Source organism: Monodelphis domestica, chromosome 7, assembly GCF_027887165.1.
Source record: "Monodelphis domestica isolate mMonDom1 chromosome 7, mMonDom1.pri, whole genome shotgun sequence".
Classification (NCBI taxonomy): Eukaryota; Metazoa; Chordata; class Mammalia; order Didelphimorphia; family Didelphidae; genus Monodelphis; species Monodelphis domestica.
Window position 1 is genome coordinate 135,332,651 of NC_077233.1, and position 22,739 is coordinate 135,355,389.

Sequence of the window (22,739 nt, forward strand, 5' to 3'; positions counted from 1 at the left end):
ATATTATAATTGTTCAGCTATTTCCCAACAGTCTAAGAGGTAATATAAAGCACTTCCCTTAGTAAGTCTTTGCTTTTCTTCCCCCACTTCCCCCTTTTTTTTTCATATCCCCCTTCAGAATCAGGAAGTTTGTCTTCTGACTAATCCCTCCCAGGTATTTTCCTCTCTTAACCCTACCTCTTCTCTATCTTCGCTTGTTTCCCAGTTGAGTTGCATATATTTATTATTCATTGGAATTTAGAATTCAAATCCCTGGCAACCAACTAAAAATATATTCAGTCCAATCCTAAATTTTACCCCTTACAACATTCCATTTTTCAATGGATTTCTCAACAAACTACCTAACACAAATGCCATAGGTCCTCTTACACTGCTGGCACTAGGCTATTGCTACTCATAAACTACTGATTGAGTCCTCTCTGTTTTCCTGGCACCTTACAATTTAATTTACTCCGGCCACTCTCTGATGACATAAGGGTATTCTTAAAGAGAGAAGCCACCAAGAGGGCACACTTCCTAGCACTTAATCTCCATTGCCTACTAGGCTTTATCAATCTTCTGTCTTAGAACTAAAGAGAAAAGAAAGTGAAAGAAGTCACCAAAGGATTCTAATACTGCCTGCAATAGTCCAGTAAATTCTTCACCTATTTTTTGCAGTCTGCTCAACCTAGAACAATGCTTACCTCAAAATGTTTCCACTGCCAACTATGTGAATTGAAAAGATTCATTATTTATCAAAACAATTGAACAATGATACATGTAAAACCCAGCAGAATTGCTTGTTGGCTAAAGGAGGGGGAAGGGATCATGTAACTATGGAAAAATATTCTAAATTCAATAAAAAATTTTTAAAAAGAAATAATAAACAAGAATTACCCTTTTGTAAGTTCCCCCCCAAGTGCACAAATTTTTCACACAAACAAAAAAACCCTATCTTATACACAAATCTTACAAAAATATATTCCTAAAATAGTTAAATCTTAAAACTTCTTTACAAGCTAAGAAGGAAACAACTCATGTAAAAGCTTCTCAGGATAAGATACCCAAAACTCCTGAAATGGTTTACCAGATTTCCTTAGGCATATTCTTACCTGTAAAATATTTGTAAAAAAGTCATGGTAGAACATAGGCCAATCTTGGCGGCCAATATCAACAATAACTTTGCAGAGTTTGTTTCGGATAAAATAAGGTAAGGTTTTGTGGTGAGCTAGAAGGAGCTTGGGCAGGCAGCTACGGATTTCCATTTTATCCTGGGATGGGACTCCCAGCCACATTTTATTGATCAGATTCTAAAAAACAAAAAGCATACCCTTTATATTAGCAAAACATGTACGCAAATAATGGCCTTTCATCACTAAACAAAATGATGTAAGTTTTCATACCCAAAAAAATTTAAGATTGTACAAACTGGTAAAAATCTGATTTCATGATAAAGGTTGTAGAACTTTATTTTGAACATTTCTCAAAGCAACTAAATTATAATGATCTTTAGCTCTGCATTTGGATTAGGAATGAAGAGTGCAAATAGCAACTACTCACCTATACCTTTTTTCCAGTGTAAAATTAAATAATACTTCCACCATGAAGGCAAAGAAACCTTGAACCACCTTACTACATATTACCTACTGCTGAGTAATTTGAAAAGTACAATTTAAATTTGCCACAGAATCACAGTCCTTATTTTTGCCTGCTTCCTGATTTGCTTAAAATGTGGAAAAGATTGATTATCTTTCCTAAATTGTAAATCACATTAAAATTTTAAATGGTGGCATTAACTACATGAAAATCTGGAAAGAACCACACCAAAAACTATTAGCTTTTCAAGCATGATGAAGTTAAATGTTCATATAAACTCTTAGCAACCCAAAGTCACTTACCCCTCAGTCTTCACTGTTCCGAATTGACTAGAAAAGACTAATGGCATCTTAACAGAGGTATTTAAACAAGTCTTAAACATGTTCACAAAAGCTAGGCCTACAATAAGAAATACATGCTACTGAAATAATATGAAAGGCAAAATAAACACATAATTCTGAGTATGAAACTGTCTGAAAACTTACCTCAAAAACTGTTAAACTATACATCATTACATAGTCATTCCGTGTGCTAGAAAGAAAATAGAGGCAGAATCTCCAGGCTCCAATCTGCTGGGCAAAATTATTCAGAAGCTCCTCTAGAAAAATTTAAATGTCAAAAAGGAAATGGTCATAACACAGTAAATCTATTTTAATATTATTTTTTCTCCTAATTTTCCCAATATAGTTTCACCAACATATAAGCCCAACAAAAAACAAGCCCTCCCTATAGTCTTCAAAAAAGACAGGCCAGAGGTTCCTGACTACAGAGCATTGACTGAGAGCTTATGTACAGGTAAGCACTCACTTTATCTTTACCCTGCACCAAATTGAAAAAATTTTTTCTGCACAAACTCTTGGACAAGAATTCTCTATGCTACATAATTCCATGTATTGATTTGGTGACACCCACATAGCTTCTTAAAACCACAAGTGGATGAGAAGGAAAAGACTGTTGTGATAACTGACATTACAATCATTAAAGAAGATCCAAAGGAAATCTCAGGCGAAATAAAAATACAGGAGGTTGAAATGGTGGAACTTTATTATAGTTTTGTTTTATTCTGAAATACTTTCAAGTAGTTTGTTCAATGAAGGTAATCAAATGGGCATTGATTAAGCCACCACAACTTTTCTAAAAGATTCAAAATGCTGTCTACATCAGTAAGATTCATATGTCTAAGTCTGGGATTTCTGGAAATCCTCACTCACCATTCAAATAAATCATTGCTCTAATACAAACTTACAAATTCAGCAGCAACAGAGGTCAACTTTTTCCCCCTAGGGGTGAAAGGAGAAGTGGGGAAGATATAGGAAAGAAAGTGAGGTAAAGTAGTGAAGTTGTGCTACAGTATTTCAGAGTTAACATAGTTTGATTATGTTCAACATATACTGAGTTTCTAATCAGTCACTTTAACCTAAAGGACATGAAATATAAGCATGAGACTTTCTGGATTTCAGATTATGCTATCAAGCAGTAATCATCAAAACTATTTGGTACTGGTTAAATAAAATAAAAAAACAGACTAGAAAAGGAAGAATTAAAAATTAATGGACACAAGTACCTACTAATCAATAAAACCAAAGAACATAAATTACTTGGGAAAGAGTTTATTAGATAACTGTTGTGAAAACTAGAAAACAGTTTCGCTCAAATATAGACCAGTTAGTTCCCATTTATTCCCATTTAGTGACTAGCAATTGCCCTAGGGCTATGACAGCAAACCTATGGCACATGTACCAAAGAGTTTGTTACTAGAAAGGTAGGGGGATTGGGGTGGAGCTGCTCCCTTCCTCCTCTCCACCATGCCTGATGTCATTTTTTCACATCACCCACCCAGTAGTCCAATGGGAGCACTTTTTGCAGGGGATGGGGGGGGGGGAGTACGAGGCACTGGGTCTTGGGAAGGGGGTACAGTATCACTAAAAGGTTCACCATCACTGCCCTAGGGGTTTGAGACAATGATCAAATGGGTTAGTGTTAAAAATTCTTTAATAGTGCAGACTATTCTAAGTAGTATATTAAGTTTTTCTCAAGGTTCACAATATATTTTTATTATTATTAAAAGGGGACTGAGGAACAAAAAGCACTGGGAATCACCAATTTAGACTAATATCTTTCACTATTCATCATAGGTTTAAAATGAATAAACAAGAATATGAAAGATCAAACCAACAACAACAACAACAACAAAAAGAGTAAGATGAGGTACCTTTCACAAATATGCATAAGGGAAGATTCCATAACAGAGGACAGAAACAATCATAAAAGATAAAATAGTTAATTTTTATTACATGAAGGTGAAAAGGTTGTGCACTGAAAAAAAAATCAATTCAACTATAAAGAACATCTGCCAAAAGGGGGGAAAATTTTTTAAATTAAACATCTCTTGATAATGGTTTATAATCCAAGACATAAAAGTAAATTTTTAAAAATTACAGAATACTAGTCTTTCCCTAGATAAATAACTGTTCTAAAGAGAAATTTGGAATTATTTGAAAAGAATGACTAAAATATCTTTGACATAGATTACACTCCAAGGCTTACCCTAAGGAAAAGTCTCATACATATAAAAATATTAAATGGAGCTTTTTGTGGTAACAAAGTACTATGAACACAGTAGATGTTTATTAATTAAGGAATGACTAAAGAAATTGAGGTACATGAATTTAAGAGAAATTGCTGTTCCAAAATAATGAACATGAATTCAGAGAAGTATGGAAAGTCTAATTTAACTGATACAAAGCAGAGTAAGCAGAATTAGAAAAATAATACACATAATGACAACAAAGTAAATAGATCAAAAAAGAAACTGAGCACTGTAAAATTACAGTAACCAAAGTTGACCCTGGAAAAAAATTCTTTCCCTTCTTTGCAGGAGTGAGAGACTACTACTGTAAAACAAATATCAAACATATGACCTACAAGACCCTGTCCCTATCCTTACAACTGAACCAGATTAAAACATAATTGGGAAACATTTTATAAAATAAAAATATAACACATAAATAACACTATATTTTAAAACTAAGTCAATATTCAGGACTATTTCTTTGTGAGTTTGATTTGTGAGTTTGTACTGACTAGTTTTGATGATACTTTTTCTTCTCTTTCATTTTTAATCTTTGTCCCAAGGAGCAAGTCACTGAGGAACAGAAAAGGGAGGGCATATTCAGACATGAAAACAAAAACTATCAATAAATTTTTCTTAACTGTTAAATTCCCTTCAATTCTACTCTGTTTAGATGAGGTCCCAGGCAGGCTCATTTCTTTCCTCCACTCCCAAACCTGCTGAAAAAGTAATTTTATACTCAGTGTCTCACAATGAGGAAACAACATATCAAAATTTATGGGATACAGTCAAAGCAATACTCAGGGGGAAATTGCTATCACTGAGTGCATATATTAACAAATCAGAGAGGGAAGAGGTCAATGGATTGGGCATGCAACTTAAAAAACTAGAAAGAGAACAAATATCCCTAGATAAAAACTAAACTGGAAATACTAAAAATCAAAGGAGAAATATACTCAATGTCTCCATTTTCTTTCCTTAATCTTTGGCAGTCTAGCTCTTGAAGATTCCCTAAAGGCACTCTCCTGAAGCTTCTCTCTCCAGAATTAGCAATCATCCTCTTGAACTCCTAAACAATAAATCCAATGGCTTTTTCTCAATCACCACATTCCTTAACTATTCAGCATCATACAAGACAAACTGTCACACCTATCTTGGTTACCCTAGCATTACAATCTCTAGGTTCTCCTCCTAGCTCTCAGCTCCTCTCTTATGAGGTTCCTATTCCTATAAATTAGATATTCTGCAAGATCCTATCTTCAATCCTCTTTCCTACACATTCTCTTTAACCTTGGAAATCATATTACAATGGCAAATGTTGTCTCTAAGCAGATGAGCTACAAACATAAAATTCTAAGACTAACCTATTATTTCTGACTCTCTAAACAAGTATAATAGTGAGTCTAGAGAAAAGAAATAACATATTTAAAGAGTAGGGAAAAAAAAAAGATACTACATAGAGGAAATGACATTTGAGCTAGGCTTTGAAAGATGGGCAGTATTTCAAAAAACAAAATTAAAGGTGAAGAAAGCATTCTAGGTACATGCAATGGAATGCACAAAGACATGGTGGCAATTCCAGAGGACTCAAGATGAAACAGGTTATCTTGTCTCCTGACAGACAGGTGATGGACTTAAGAATGCAAGATGACAAATCTGGCCTCAGACACTTCCCAGCTGTGTGACCCTGGGCAAGTCACTTGACCCCCATTGCCTACCCTTACCACTCTTCTGCCTTGGAGCCAATACATGGTATTGACTCCAAGACGGAAGGTAAGGGTTTAAAAAAAAAAAGAATGCAAGATGACATTTCTTTTGGACACAGATAATGTGGGAATTTGTTTGTTTGACCACTTATATTTGTTTCAAGGAATCGCTTCCTAGCTGTGTGACCCCTAGGCAAGTTACTTAACCCCAGTTAAGTAACTTAGCCTAGCCCTTACAACTCTTCTGCCTTAGAATCAAGACCCGTTATTAAATCTAAGATGGAAGACAAGGGTTTAAAAAAAAAGAACGTCAAAAGAAGGTGGCCTATACTTATATAGGAGACCAATTCTATAAATGTTAGAGAATTTTTGTGTGTCATGAACCCCTCTGGCAACCTGGTAAATCCTGGTAAACCCTTCTCAGAGTGTTTTGTTGCCTACATTCCCCACTGAAAGAAATATTTTTCCCATCCAAGTTCACAGACTCTCTGAAAGCCATCGAAAGACCCCACATGACAAACACATGCTTTAGAAATCTGAAAGTATATTGGATTACAAATCAGAAGGTATAGATTCTAATTCAATTCTGTTACTAACTAGTTGTATGACTGAGTAAATCTCACTCTCTCCCTGAGTCCTACCTTCATAAATGAGGACATTTGCCTAAGACTGACACTTTCTAAAATCTATTTTGGAGCTAAAATTCTATTCATTCTAATTAAAGAGAAAGCAAGGAAATTTCCAGTCTGTAAATTCAACAAATGGTAGCTACAAAGAATAATTACAAAAAGAATTAATATCTCCCATCCACTAGCATTTTTATAACTGAAATCTTCTCAAGTTTAGAAAAAGCATTCCTCCTTCCTTCTAACCACTTAATCAGACATTTGCAACATCTAATTCATCCTTTAGTGTCTTCAGAATTGTACTAGAAATATGGAAATGTCAATTGGGTTTTATTTCTAGTCATAGACATGGAAATTAGGTATGATTAAACAATAAAAATAAAGCAAAAGTACAACAGCATTGTTCAAGTTAAAAACACAAGATCAAGAGGTCACAATGTGGGACTTTTAACAGATGTCACAAAAGGAAAATCTTTTTTCATTGAATATATGTATATTTATAAAAAGGTATAAAATCAAATTGCGGTATATGTTGGTGATGGAATACTATTGTGCTAAAAGGAATAATAAAGTGGAAGAATTCTGTGGAGACTGGAAAGACCTCCAGGAAGTGATGCAGAATGAGAGGAGTAGAACCAAGAAAACATTGTACACAGAGACTGATACACTGTGGTACAATCAAACGTAATGGACTTCACCATTAGTCTCAATGCAATGTCCCTGAACAACCTGTAGGGACCAAGGAGAAAAAAACAATACCCACAAGCAGAGGACAAACAGTAGGAGTAAAAACACTGAGGAAGGACAACAGCTTGACTACAGGGGTGAAGGGGATATATCGAGGAGAGACTGAATGAACACCCTACTGCGGAAACCAATAGCAAGGAAATGGGCTCGGGTTGACGACACATGTGACACCCAGAGGAATCAGGCATCGCCAATGGGAGGGGTGGGGGGAGGGATAGAGAAATAAAAAGTCATCTTTGTTTCTAATGAATAACGTTTGAAAATGACCAAATAAAATAATGTTTAAAATAAAAAAAAATTTTTTAAGGTATAAAATCAGTTGCCAATTCTCATTGCCTTTCTTCACATCTCACAGTCATCTTCTTTCTGTTCACAAGGTCCCTACCCTATTAATTCAGGTCCCCTCCCACTATATCCCATCAGAGGTACTACAATACTGTATTTGGTCTCCCTGAAGCCAAATTCTCTCCTCTCCATTCCAGACATCACACAACTGTCAAAGTACTAAGGCCAAATGACCATATTACTATCCTACTCAATCACCTCCAGCAGCTCCATCTGACCTCTAGGATCAAAAACAAACTCCTCTATTCATCATTTAAACCCCTTCATAATTTGGCTACAATTTACCTTTCTATCATTATTAAACATTCCTGCCCTTCTTGCACACCAGACAAACTGACTTTCTTTGCTATTCCTTCTAAATAATAAACTATGTCTAGGGGGCAGCTAGGTTTCTCAGTGGATTGAATCAGGCCTAGAGATGGGAGGTCCTAGGTTCAAATATGGCCTCAGACACTTCCTAGCTCTGTGACCCGAGGCAAGTCACTTAACCCCCATTGCTTAGCCCTTACCACTCTTCTGCCTTAGAACCAATAACAATATTAATTCTAAAATGGAAGGTAAGGGCTTTTTAAAAAATAAGCTCTCTCTCATCTGCAGAATTTTTCACTGGCTATCTCACATTTCTGATATATACTCTCTATCTCACTTGTCCCTTAAAATATATTTTTTCCTTCAAGATTCAGCTCAAGTACCACCTTCTATATAAATTCTTCTCTGATTCCTCTCCCCTCCCCAATTCCTAATGCCCTCTCCCATATTACTTTATTTTTATTTATATTCTTATATGTATGCATGTTATCTCCCCCAATAGGGTAGGGGCTATACCAGTGATGGTGAACCTGTTGGAGACCCACCAACTGAGCCCCACACCATGCCCCAACCCCACACTAAATGCCCCACCCCATTCCCCCTTACCCCTTACCCCATATAGGGTGGGAGAAAGCACTGCTGGCCAGAAGTATGGGTGAAGTGAGGAATGTCCTCAGCAAGTATAGAGAGAAGGAAGGGAGTGGCCAGAACACTCTGCTCCCTTTCAGTTCTGCCACCTGTGAGTCAGCCACCTTACCCCACCACCACCACCCCTTGCACTCCCATTGAACTGCTGGGCAGAGGGGCGGGGATGTGAAAAAATGTTGACAGGCAAAGAGAATAGAGAGGGAGAGGGGAGCAACTCCGCCCAAGTCCCTCCTCTTTTCTAGTAACAATCTGGGGGGGGGGGGGGATGGAGGGAGGGTAATGTACATGCCCACAGAGAGTGCTCTGCGTGCCATCCTTGGTACTGTGTGTCATAGGTTCACCATCACTGGACTATACCATCTTTGTATCCCCAGTTTCTATCAGTGTCTTGTATATAATAAGGAGTTTAATGTTTACTTAAAATATCTTTTTAAAAAATGCATATTTTAAATGCCAGAAAATTTTCCTCTCCACAGAATAAATTTTGCCATTAAATCAAGACACATACACAATAGTGAAGGTTCAATACTTCCAGGAGCCAGTTATCACACAAGTATCATTTTCAAAGCTTGCCTATGGGCATACAAATGTTGTATCCTCTAGCTCCACAGGAACAAAGGTCAGCAAAAGGAGAAAAATTCAAGAAAGCTGTGTAACATGAAGAACCTATAACACAAACAGCAGCCCAGTCTAAAAAAGGCTGAAGATTCTCCCAGAAAGAGAAAGACTAACCAAAATCTCTTTCAGGCTGGAAGTCTGAGCATCTTTATCATAAAGGTCAGATTTAGGGGGCAGCTGGGTGGATTGAGAGCCAGGACTAGAGATAGGAGATCCTAGGTTCAAATCTGGCCTCAGACACTTCCCAACTGTGTGACCCTGGGCAAGTCACTTGACCCCCATTGCCTAGCCCTTACCACTCTTCTGCCTTGGAATCAGTATTGATTCCAAGACAGAAGGTAAGGGTTTATTAAAAAAATAAATAAAATTTAAAAATAAAAGTCAGATTTTAGCAAAGTGAAAAGGAAAGAGAGCAATTGTCACACAAATTCTTTTTATCTCATTCTTATTTCTTTTTTTAAAATGTAACATCATCTTGGCTGAAACAAAGAACAGGATTTTTCCACAGATCAGAGAACAGTGTGTGCTACTGACATTGGAGAACAGTGAGAAAGCAGAACAAAATGCTGAAAAGTCAGGATCCACTATCGATGCCTATAACTAGGCCTTTCTCACAAAATGGTTGCTTATAATTACATTAAATCCATGTAATAATCTTACCTATTTCACGTTTTCGTTCATTGGTCGTACAATCATGGAAAAACTCTGTCATTAAACTCTCCAATGCCCGGAGGGAGGCTTCTTCAGATGCCTAAATGAAATTTGAGAAAAAATAACAAAATATGTATCTTTAGTTCCCTTCTGATCTTCAGTCCCCTTTAGGTCACAGTCAACAGTAAATGCAACAAACTTCCCCTCTACAACCAGGTACAAGATGTCGGTTTTAATAGTTTCAGCTGAGGCACAAGTTCATACACATACAACAGACTCAGGTTACTATGTAGTCAATCTCTGTGCTAACAAAAGGGATGGCTGATCATAAAAAATAATAATAGAGAATCTCAAAATGAAGGAATTCTGGAAATAGATTAAAAACTAAGAACCAATCCTAGTCCTGAACAGTCAAAGGGATTGGATGCAGGGAAAAGGTCATGGGACTTTCAGGATGGAAGTCTGAGCATCTTTATCAAAAAGGTCAGGTTTTAGCAAAGAGAAAAGAAAAGAGAAATGCTCCACAAATTCTTTTTATCCCATTGCTAATCGATCCACAATGCTAATCCCAAAAAGAATAATGACATTCTGATCTAAAAAAAGATGGATTAAAGGGAAAAAATAAATCTAGTTATTCCCTCACTTTGAGGGAGGAATGGGGAAATATTTTTTTTGAAAGCTCCTTTTATTTTAATTTTTTTTAAACCAGTAGCAATTCTGTAGCCAAAATGGATTCTCAAAAACTGAGGTTTCCTAGCCTCTGCTTTAAATGTTTTAAAGCTGAATTCTTTTATACCAGAACAAATTCTGAATGAAAATTTTTTATCGTATTAGACAGCACCTTATTGATTCATCATTTTGATCTGTTAGTATGTGGTATTCTAAAATCATATTCAAAGATCTTTATATAGTCCAATCTCATTTCTATGCCTACCCTCCCCAAAAAATCCAAGTTCCTGCTTTCTTTACCCCACAGTCCAATCCAGCTTTCACCAATCTATCATCAGGGCATTTGTCCCTTTCAGGAGGAACTGAAGAAAGACAAGGAGAATCTAACTGACCCTAATATACCAGCTGAATTCTCTAAGGAACAGCTAAACATTCTTAACATTTTAGTTACTGAGCTCTAAAAACTTGGTAGAAATAAGTTGTCCCTACCCTCATAAAAACTCTCTCAAATGAGAATACAGAGAATAAGCAGGGAAACCTGAGTTAGAAGGCATTTCATTGAGAGATAAGTTCTTCGGGAGAAATATGTCCCTTCCCCATAAGGGATCTGTTTAAGAAATAATAAAGAAAAGGAAATACCCAAACAAACCTGGTAATATAACCAGAAGTCCTAAAAATGACATAAATGTAATGGTATTAAGGGAGATAGATATTAACAAGTTTAACTATCAAAGGATAGTATACTAGTCCTAAATCAATTAAAAAAGAATATTTGATAAATATAGAACTAAGAACCCTGTCCATATCTTCAGCTTTAGAGACCAAAATAAAGTAGTAGAACTAAAGCAAAATAATTCAGAAACAGAAACAAAGTAGATCATAATCAAAATATTCAAGAATTCCAAAGCTTTGTCTTGAATATTTCTGATGGTATTTCTCTGATATAGCTACATTATTTGCTAGATTACTTATCAAACTAGACTTGAAAATAAGTCCTACAGGTGTGTACCAGGATAAAATTTTCATGGAAACATACTGATTGGGGCAAATTCATATTAATAGATTATTAGATTATTACCAAGCCCCTCTTTTTTGCACATGTCAATAGAGACTCAGGCCAGTTCAGCTCTACCCTCACCCCTTCCACTCCAGTGGCAAACCAGCATTCAGGATATTGAGAAATTTTATGCACAAAAGCAGTCTAAAATAACAGTATGTGCCATCTCAGTGGCCTTTGGGGACTCTCAATTTTAATTCTTCAGAGACCAAACTACAAGTACTAAAAGAACATTATAACCACTACTGCCACTACTGCTATTAAAACAAAAACAGACCCTAAACAATACCCCATTTTTGTAGTTAGTCAGCTTAAGTGACTTAGGTGATCTCAAATTAATCCATACCTTCAGTTTTGTTTTAGAACATATTTCTAAGCTTAATTCCCAAGGTTCATCTAGAGAAGTGATGGCAAACTTTTTAGAGATGAAGTGCCTGGCCCCACCCCAGACCCCATGCCTCAGGCTGAGTGCCATGCCCACCCCACCCCAGAGAGCAAATGCTGTACCCCTCCTCCCAACTGAGTGCCAGGTGTACCCTGCCTACCCCCCCTTACCCGACACAGGGGAGGAAGAAAGCATTCCCATTGGGCTGCTGGTGGAGGGGTGGGTGAAGTAAGGAAATGTCCTCAGCTAGTGTAGAGATGAGGAGGGGAGTGGCCTAAGCACTCTGCTCCCCTCCAGCTCTACTGCCTGTAAGCTACCCCTCTCATCCACTGTGTGCTCCCATTAGGCTGCTAGGCAAAGGAGCAGAGTATGTGAAAAAAATGTTGTCAGGCATGATGGAGAGGAGGGGAACAACTCCACCTGAGTCCCTCTGCTTTTCTTATAATGAATTTGGGGAGAGAAGGGGAAGGGGGGAGAAAGACACCCAGAGAGAGTGTTCTGCATACCATCTTTGACACCTGTGCCATAGGTTCACCATCACTTATCTAGAGGCTTCACAATGAAAAATATTTTTAAAATCTTGTTAGCTCATTTTACCATCAATTTCAATTCCCAATATATCCCTCCCCATCCCCCATCCACCATCCAGATAGTCATCCCTTGTGACAATTAAAAAAAAAAAAAGCAGTTTGGCAAAACTAACCAACACATTAATCAGATTCAGCAGAATATGTTATCTTCCACAGACCCCCCCCCCACCTAAATTTCAGCAAAGAAAGGAGGAAGGTACATGCCAAAAAATGATCACTTTTTAAAGCTTTATGTTTTATGTGGAGAGAGAGCACTGTTCTCCAAAAGTTACAATCAGTTCTCATAGACACTTTAACTACAAAAACCCCTGACATCTACAGATAGAAAACTGTTCCAATTAAAGGAATTCCATGCATCTCAGCAGAACTTGTGTAAACCCTGAGTGGCTCTCAAAAAGTTCTTGTTAGGTAAAGGGAAAACTTTCATAAATGGATGGGTGTACCTGCACCCATTTAATCTGTACCTTATTCAGAAGACTTAGTTCTTTTCTCCCTAAGAGAGAAATCCCGAAATGGACAGGATAAAGCCTAGTTTATCCAATACTCTATCCTTCCCAGTAAGATGCTCCCAATATCCTAATAAATTGCTGTAACTGTATTAAACACACATCACTTTATTATACATTATTATGCCAAGTGAAATAAATGAATGAATAAATGGTTTCTAGCCATCAGGAAACTACATTCTAACTAGAATATACATGTGGATACATAAAAAGCCAGTAAAAGAGTAACAGCTAATAGTAATAACATGCACTTATATAGCATATTAAGGTCTGCAAAGTATTTCATATATGCTAAATCATTTGTTTATAAAAATAATGCAAATTAATGAGTAGGCTTTTTTATCTTTATGACAGTGCATCTTAGGGATTATTAACTACATTAGAGCCCAAGAGAAGTAACTAGAAATTCCCAAAGCAGTCAGCTCTTTTTCTGACAAATACAAGATATTATGGAAGAAATGAGAAGAGTATTCTAGGAATGTAAAATTTTTCTGGAGAAAGTCAAAGATGTAAGATGAGATGACCAGACAAAGCTAATGAGACTGAGAATAAAAGAAGAAATCTAAGAAGTAATGTGGCCTAGTGTATCCTGGGAAAGGCCTATGAAAGGCATAAAGTAAAGATTACAGATTTGATGAGCATTTGACAAGGACCAAAGCTCAAATCATACAATTCTACAATGAGTACAGGCTCACTAAGAGCAGCAGTGCTAAAAACATTAGCAGTCCAAGAAGCTGTAGAATGTAAAAAATATCAATAGAGATGTTGAGGAAGGTACCAAATGAGATCTTGGCAAATGATTCGACTTTCAACTACAGACTAGTGTTAAATCCCAATAGACATAACTGGCTGCCTCTTTTCCTAAGCCACTGATGCCAGACACTAAAGTAACATATACAGTATCTACTAAATGAAAATCTAAAAAGTAATTTCTAATCTGTAAATTTCAGTATTCTAAATCAAAATCAAATGATGACAGAAATTCCCCAAAAAGCTAAATGCCTAGAAACAAAAAGTAATAAACATATAAGAACAAGATTACTTCTAAATCTACTAGTAGCCTATTTTTTTTTAATTCATAGGAAGAAAATATAAGACAATATTAGGGTTACCAATAGTTATTACACCTACTTTTTTGAAAAAACCATGTATCAGTAGGGGTTGCAGCAAACCATAATACTAAGTTATATATCAACAGAGCTCATTGTCTTTTTTCATACAAATAAAGACGTTCAACTCTTGGATCCAATCCTCTAAATACTAATACAGTAGAATTTTAAAGCTGAAATTGACATTAAAAACAAGTTACTCTTGCCTTTTACATATGTAGAAACACAAACTCTGCAAAACTCAATGTCATACATCAGTGCCAGAGGAAGGACTAAAACCAAAATCTCCTAATTTGAGTAAATAAGTATGGCTGGTAGTTTAAAAAAAAAAAAGGACTTTATTCTGACTATACAACTGTCTTATTTTTAAATGTTAAAAATATTAACAAATATTCTACTGTGACTTTTGTTCAAAAGGTGATAGAGCTACCAAAGAAATAAGACTGTTAATTGCATCTAATTGCTTTTTTTAAAAACAGATGAACCATGTGTTTCAAAATTAAAGCATTAATGTCCATTAATATCAAAAACATAAAAATGTAGTCGACAGGCAACAAAGAAATGGTAAGTATACATTAACGGGGAACTATTGCAAATAAAATACTTCCTTTTGGTCCTAAATATTTGCTCACAAATTTCAATTCAACAAATATCTATTACTTCTCACAGCTAGGCACTAGGGCTACAAAACCAAATCTTTGTGCTAAAAGAGAGGAAGTCCTCCTATCATATATCACTGATTTTTAGTGTGCCATTTCAAAGTCATTCTTCATCTTAGAGAGGAGGAAAAACTGTGGCCCAAGTAGCATTTCTAAAGACACAAAAGAAGAAAGTTCCTGAGCTGAGATTCAAACTTCAATCCCCTGTCTTCTCAGAGATCTTTTTTTTTCCACTGTCCCATTCTGCTGGCACATGACCAAAGGATGCCTTCCTAGAATGAGAAGAACAAAAGATCAAGGATATCCAGGGAAATCATGAAAAAAAAATGCAAAGGAAGAAGGACTTGCAGTCCCATATCTCAAACGATACTATAAAGCAATGGTCATCAAAACAATTTGGTACTGGCTAACAGACAGAAAGGAAGACCAGTGGAATAGACTTGAGGTAAATGACCTCAGCAAGACAGTCTATGATAAGCCCAAAGATCCCAGTTTTGGGGACCAAAGCCCACTATTTGATAAAAACTGCTGGGAAAATTGGAAGACAGTATGGGAGAGATTAGGTTTGGATCAACATCTCAAACCCTACACCAAGATAAACTCAGAATGGGAGAATGACCTGAATATAAAGGAAACTATAAGCAAATTAGGTGAACACAGAATAGTATACATGTCAGATCTTTGGGAAAGGAAAGACTTTAAAACCAAGCAAGAGCTAGGGGAAAAAAAATCACAAAATGTAAAATCAATTAATTTTAATTACATCAAATTAAAAAGGTTTTGTATAAACAAAACGAATGCATCCAAAATTAGAAGGGAAGCAACAAATTGGGAAACAATCTTCATTACAAAAACCTCTGACAAAGGTCTAATTACTCAAATTTATAAAGCGCTAAACCAATTGTACAAAAAATCAAGCCATTCTCCAAATGATAAATGGGCAAGGGACATAAATAGACAATTTTCAGTTAAAGAAATCAAAACTATTAATAAGCACATGAAAAAGTGTTCTAAATCTCTTACAATTAGAGGAATGGAAATCAAAACAACTCTGAGGTATCACCTCACACCTAACAGATTGGCTAACATGACAGCAAAGGAAAGTAATAAATGCTGGAGGGCATGTGACAAAGTGGGGACACTAATGCATTGCTGGTGGAGTTGTGAACTGATCCAACCATTCTGGAGGACAATTTGGAACTATGCCCAAAGGGCGATAAAAGACTGTCTGCCCTTTGATCCAGCCATAGCACTGCTGGGTTTGTACTCCAAAGAGATAATAAGGAAAAAGACATGTACAAGAATATTCATAGCTGCTCTCTTTGTGGTGGCAAAAAATTGGAAAATGAGGAGAGGCCCGTCAATTGGGGAATGGCTGAACAAATTTTGTGGTATATGTTGGTGATGGAATACTATTGTGCTCAAAGGAATAATAAAGTGGAGGAATTCCATGGGGACTGGAACAACCTCCAGGAAGTGATGCAGTGAGAGGAGCAGAACCAGGAAAACATTGTACACAGAGACTGATACACTGTGGTACAATTGAATGTAATGGTCTCCATTAGTGGCAATGCAGTGACCCTGAACAACTTGTAGGGATCTACAAGTTGAGAAAAACCACTATCCATATTCAGAGGAAACACTGTGGGAATAGAAACAAAGAAAAACAACTGCTTGAATACGTGGATCAAAGGGATATGGTTGGGGATGTAGACTCTAAATGAACATCCTAGTGCAAACATCAACAACATGGAAATAGGTTCTGATCAAGGACACAAGTAATACCCAATGAAATTGGGAGTTGGCTGTGGGGAAGGGTGGGTGGAGGGGAGGGAGGGAAATAATGTGAATATTGTAACCAAGGAATAATGTTCTAAAATGACTAAATAAACTAATTCAAGTGGGGGAAAAAATAAATAAATGAATAAATGAATGAATGAATGAATAAATAAATGAATGAATGAATGAATAAATGGATGTCACTAAAGTTAATCCTCCATTGACCATTACAACCTTTTGTGTATCAAAAGCAAGTAAGGAGCTTATCATGGCTTCCAAGCATTGCTGGATCACAAAATCACCAACTGCTAAAATTGGAAGGGACCTTCAGCAAGACCATCTAATTCAAACCCCTAATGGATGAGGAAATTGATGTGTATAGACATACAAGGATGCCCAAAGTGACAAAGCCTGTTAAGTAATGAAGCAGAGTTTTGACACCATCAGCAATACCATCTGTCCCACTTCTCCCCCACACTCATTTCGCTTTGGCATACTAACTCACCATCCTAATTATTTTGATCTCTTCTTTCAGCTAAACTGAGTAAATATATCGGTCTAGTTTCTCTGTGTCTGGACTCAAAATATGTCTCTGAATTTGGTAAACAATTAAATAGTTGCCTGGTGTTCAATAAATTCAAGAATATGAAATGCTGGGACAAAACTCAATATTTCAAAAGAATTTCTGGAAAAAACTTTGGAAACTAGGATTTGAGTAATATCTTATACCATACTCCAAAACAGGATAGAAATAAATAACATTAACATCATAGATCACAGTACAAAAAAATTTTAGAGGCAAATTCAAGGAGATACCTTTCAAATCTATGTTTGGGTAAAATCCTTAAATCAGTAATAGCTATGATCACAAAGACAAAATAAGCAATAGTTATATATAAAGTTTAAAAACTTTTGTGGAAACAAAATCAATACAACTTGAATAAAAGAAATTGTCCACTAAAAAAAAAAATCTTCATATCAGCTACTTCTGATAAAGGTCTGATTTCCAACAAGGAACTAATACAAAAATAAAACTAAAAGTCATTCCCCAATAGCTAACTGATCCAAGAATATAAATAGTGTTCAAATGAAGAAATATAAACCATCAATACATACCCTTTGATCTAATAATACCTCTACCGATGTTGAAAATACAGAGAAAGGTCCCACATATAGAAAAATATAACAGCACTTTTTGAGGTAGTAAAAACTTGGCAAAAGTAGCTATCAAATGAAGAATGGTTAAACAAACTGCTGTATAAGAATGAAAAGAAATGACATAGTACTCTAAGAAACAATCATACTGAGATTTCAGACTTCGGATATTTTTTAAGAACTGATGTCAAGCAAAATGGAACCAAAAGAATAATACATACACAACCAGAGTCAATCATAGACTTATTACTAAGGAACGAACTCAGACTATCTAGTCCAAAATCATCTTCTTATAGAAAAAGAAACAGTCCCAGAGAGGGAAAGTAACTTGCCCAAGCTATCAGTATATATATATATCAGAGTTGAGATTTGAATCCAGGTCTTCCAGAGACCTAAATATGAAACACAATGCCATCTGAGCAAAAGTGATGGATTTAAGTGTAAAATGAAGCAAAGGTTGTCAAACATGGTCAGGACACTGGTTCATTTTGCTTTACAATACTTCTGAGTAACCTGTCAATGCATTTATTAAACATCATAAAAATGTCAGACTAGTAATACAAAGCCAAAAAATAAACAGTCCCTGCTCTCAAGGAGTTATTATTTTTAAAATTGCCAAATTCCTAGAATATTGATTTCTAAACCAGAAACCACCCCCCCATTTGTGATAATATACCTAGAACTAGTCAATTTTGTGCTAATAAGAGAGGAAGTCCTCCTATCATATATCACTGATTGCCCTGAGGAGTAAATCAATTCAGGGAACTAAATTTGAAGAATATTTATCACTTAAGTAAAGAAGATGTATATTCTTTAAGAGCTCTCAACTTCAAACTGAGGTAATTTAAATGAGACAATAATGACAGTGAAAATATTGGACTTGATTTTACAAAGACTGCAGTATTTTAATCCAACCTCTGACATTTAGCTGTGTAACCTGGGCCATCACTAAACCTCTCAAAGATTAAACTTCTTCTGTAAAATGAAGATAGCATTCACGCTCATTGGGTTGTAAGGAAAAAATGTTCTACCAACATTTAAATTCTATTGAAATGTGAGCTGTTATTATAATTGACCTTCTCTACACTAGAGCTATTTCTGTGGAAAGAACAAAGATCAAATCAGCTAGAAAAGGATACCCTGTTCTTCAGAAACTGATAAAGAAACAATGCTATTTTAGCTCTGCTTTTTTCTATGGTTCATAAGGCACCTTTCTGATTCATTACTATAGCCCCCTCTAAGATGTTTGTGTAATGTGCATAAATGATTAGTTGATTCAAGGTACTATAACAGACATTAAAGCTTCAAATTTACAGATTATTTTTTATGATTATATTTCATGTGGCTTTCAGATGATCTATAGGGAGGCATCTTAATCAGCAGCTATAAATTACACTGACATTTTACTACTAGAAAAGTTTCCTGTAGACAGACAGCTAGCTCCCAGCCACAAACTATGGTACCTTCTTCCTAAGTACATGTGTTCTCGGTCTTGACCTTAGATCTTACCTAATGAAAAGGTAGCTTTCAACATATCTTCAATGAATTCCTTAGTGGTTGAGAAAGAAGGGTACAATGTTTAATTGGAAATTACTACAAATTTACCAAAATTATCCATTTTTAAAGAATATGAAAAATATTTTTAAACCATAAAATACAACGAATGCAAATAAATTTCGCTTTGATTCAAAAGGCATTGCAGGACCTGAGTATCACCAAGGGAATCACCATGTAGCTCAATTATTGTGTAATATTGTAAAAGTAGAAGATTTAGCTAAACCTGTAGTGACTCACTTTAATGTTTTGTTGGGAGGCAGTTAAAGCAAAATAAATTGCTAGAATGAATTCCTCTTTTTAATAAAATAGAAGATATAGATATGAAAAACCTCATTGGTTAAAAGTTGGCATAAAATCTCCAGTTCTTTTCTCCCCACTATTTTTTTGGACCATTAGTATGATTTGAATTTTTAGCATTTGAAACATATCACCATCACTTTTTAAAAAGGAAAGAACACTGATTGGACTTCAGTTGGGAAATGTGAGTTCTAATCCAGGAAGGCCCCAACTTTATTATTCCACCATAAACAAGAAATATTATCTCTCTGCTGATTATATCTTGTCTGTAAAATAAAGGAATTGAACTAAATGATCTGACTTCATTGCGCCAGAGAATTATGTTCTACACTTTTCTGCATCTCTCACCAAGTTACTAACAACAAAATACATCAGCTACTACAAATAGAAATATGCGAACCATTAACTAGCAGCAAGAAAATATTAGCCAATTGCATCTCTATTTTTGCTTAGTAATAAAAGAACCATACACAGCAATGGTCGGTAGAAGCTACTCAAAAAAAGAAGTATATTGTAACATAGACCTTTTCATTCAGTTTTATGTACCATTTTTTAAACCCTTAACCTTCTGTCTTCATATCAATTCTAAAGTAAAAGAGCAGCAAGAGCTAAGCAGTGGAGTTAGTGATTTGCCCAGGGTCACACAGCAAGAATCTTTGAACTCAGGTCCTCCCAACTCCAGGTCTGGTACTTTATTCACTGTGCTACTTAGCTGCCCCTTTATGTACTATTAAATATGTAATGCATTTTTGCACAAAACTTCAGTTTATGTGAGACTTTTCAGGGAAGCAGACATTTACCACATTACCAAAAAAACACAGCACTAATGTTGACTTGAGGAAAGTCAGGGACAATAAGATTATGAGGTGAAGAGGGATTCTTGCCAACAGTATATTAGCAAAACTTTTTTTTTTTCATTTAAGTTTGCAAATCAAGACAAGATATACTAACCTAGAGAAGAGTTTAAGAGACTCCCCCAATACAAATGAAACAAAAAAGACTGTCACAGCCATAACTTCAACCTTATACAGTCTGATGTATCCTAGGAAAAGCTTTAAAAAAAAAAACCTAGAGGGTACCCTAAAAGTCAGTACAACTTTAAGCTTTGGAATACCCTGTATTAAAGGATAGAACATTCCTGCCAAAGTTTTAAATTTCAAAACTCTTCGTACTTCTAGAAAGACACAATAAAAGTTGAAGACTTTCTAAGAAATACACATTGAAGCTTTGTCATTTTGCAAAAAAGATGGAGAGGGGAGGAATTAGGGAAATCTATCCACAGGTTCACCAGAAAAATTCCATTTACCTTATTGCCTTCCATGGGCAACTATTACCCTGACTCAGAGGTTCCTAGCCTGAAATGAGGAAAGGGGATTGTGCAGAGGTCACTGGCCAGGAACCAAAATAGGGACATGAATCCTAAAGCACTGGAAACCCTCCATCCCCAACAACCTCTCCTTAGAGTCACTGACATAAACAGAAGATTATGAAAAGGCTAGAATGCCCTATTAATCTCAGCGTCACTGTAAATTACCCCTTTGTATCAAGGTTTAAGTTTTAAGAATTCCAGGGGCACATCAGGCGCAAGATAACAAATATATTCACATTTATATAATAATTCTCTTTTCTCATTCCTTATATGAGATCAAAACCCCCAAATGTAGGTAGATGCCTGGCTAGCTCAATGAATGGAGTGCAAGATTCAGTGTCAAGTTTCTAGGGATCCAGAATGGAGCATCTATCTACTCAAAACTACTTAGGTATTTAATCCAAATAGACTGCAACATCCTCGATGGTGGGCAAAGACTCTATGTTGTAGTACAAGCTCAACACATATCTTTAGATGCTAATTCTCAAATGGTGCCATTGTCACTGCCTAAGATCCACTGATTATAGCGAATCCTTTTTCCTACTACAGATACACAGATTACCATCCTCACAACTATGTATTACACAGCCCAAAGAAAAGGCTCTGCGTTATGCAGATCTCCTGCACGCATGTGTGTCACCAGGCATGCTCGGCACACACCACTCCCCTCCCCCTGTTGTGTCACAGAAGAAAGATGGTTCAGCACACTAGGGTTCCCTCCCCCACCCCCACTCAGTGGGATGATGCTGCACACACTTACCATGTTGGCCCGGAGGCCTTTCAGGTGATTTGACTCTTGAGCTTCAGGTTCCCCCTCTCACAGTTCATGTCATGGTCCAAAGCAGGTTCGGGAATTCCCCCACCCATCCAAATAAAATTAAATACTATACCAACCACCCTCAAAACATACCCCAGGCCCTCTAAAATAAGGACGCCCTCCTCAATCCCACATCCTGGCACATTGGGAGACCACTGGAATCCCCCCAAAATCCATCAAAACCCATATGCCCTCCCCAGACCCCGAAGTTAGACTTAAAAATCACCGGGAAACATCAATAATGCGGCCCCCACCCTAGCAAAAGTCGAAGACCACGGCCAGGTGAGGGTTGGGGGGGGGGGGTTCCGCAGGCCAAAAACGGCCCCCAATCCTGCCCCTGCGGCTTTCTAACTAGCCTAGCCCTTGTGCTGGCCCTTGTGCTGGCCCTGCCCCGTGCAAGGGGCCTGGCTGCCGGGCTACTCCCCGCCGAGACCGGTCCTATCCGGCTAGCTTCAAGCAGCAAGTGCCCTCTCCCTTTCCGAAGCAGCAGCGGCCAGCTGCGGCCAAGGCTCCGCGGCCCACAGGCTCACGAGCGGAGCGGCCTGGGAAAGCTCAAGTCCAGCCTCTTGAGGGAGGGGCGGGCAGGCCCGAACGGGGTCCCTGCGGGGCGTCCAGAGGACACGGAGCTGAGGAAGAGAGCTCTGTGGCCGTGGCGTTCAGCTCGCTGTCCGGTTAAGGGAGATGCCGCCGCGGCGGCCGCTGAGCAGCAGTCCGGGGTTCCAGCACCGCTACCACCTCGAAGCGCATCCCGCTCGCTCTTTCCCCCGGAGCCGTTCACTCAGCCTTCCACCCCAACCGCCCCTCCCCACCGGAAGTGGCGAGAGCCCGTGGCCGACCCCACAACGAGGCCGGCTGGAGGTGCTGGAACCGGACCAATCCGGAATCAAGATCGGAGGCGGGTGGGGGAAACCAGTTGGGGGAGGGGCGGGACCATAAATGTCATGTGAGTGCTCTGGACTGCCCCGCCTGCCCAGCCTCCATCTTGGTAGAGGG

At 37.3% G+C, this 22,739-nt stretch overlaps 1 protein-coding gene across 4 annotated transcripts in view; it reads right to left on the reverse strand.

Annotated features, from left to right (window-relative positions):
• XPO6 (exportin 6) overlaps positions 1 to 21,996 on the reverse strand; it is a 111,145-nt gene extending 89,149 nt beyond the window's left edge. For all 4 annotated transcript variants that reach the window (XM_007499473.3, XM_056805510.1, XM_007499472.3 and 1 more), the window contains exons 1-4: positions 21,690 to 21,996; positions 9,807 to 9,897; positions 2,061 to 2,173; positions 1,092 to 1,289 (exon numbers count right to left, since the gene is read on the reverse strand). In XM_007499473.3, coding sequence (XP_007499535.1) covers positions 1,092 to 1,289; positions 2,061 to 2,173; positions 9,807 to 9,897; positions 21,690 to 21,692 — 405 coding nt within the window. In that variant the 5' untranslated portion in view covers positions 21,693 to 21,996. The remainder of the gene's footprint in view (positions 1 to 1,091; positions 1,290 to 2,060; positions 2,174 to 9,806; positions 9,898 to 21,689) is intronic.
• Between the last annotated feature and the right edge of the window lie 743 nt (positions 21,997 to 22,739).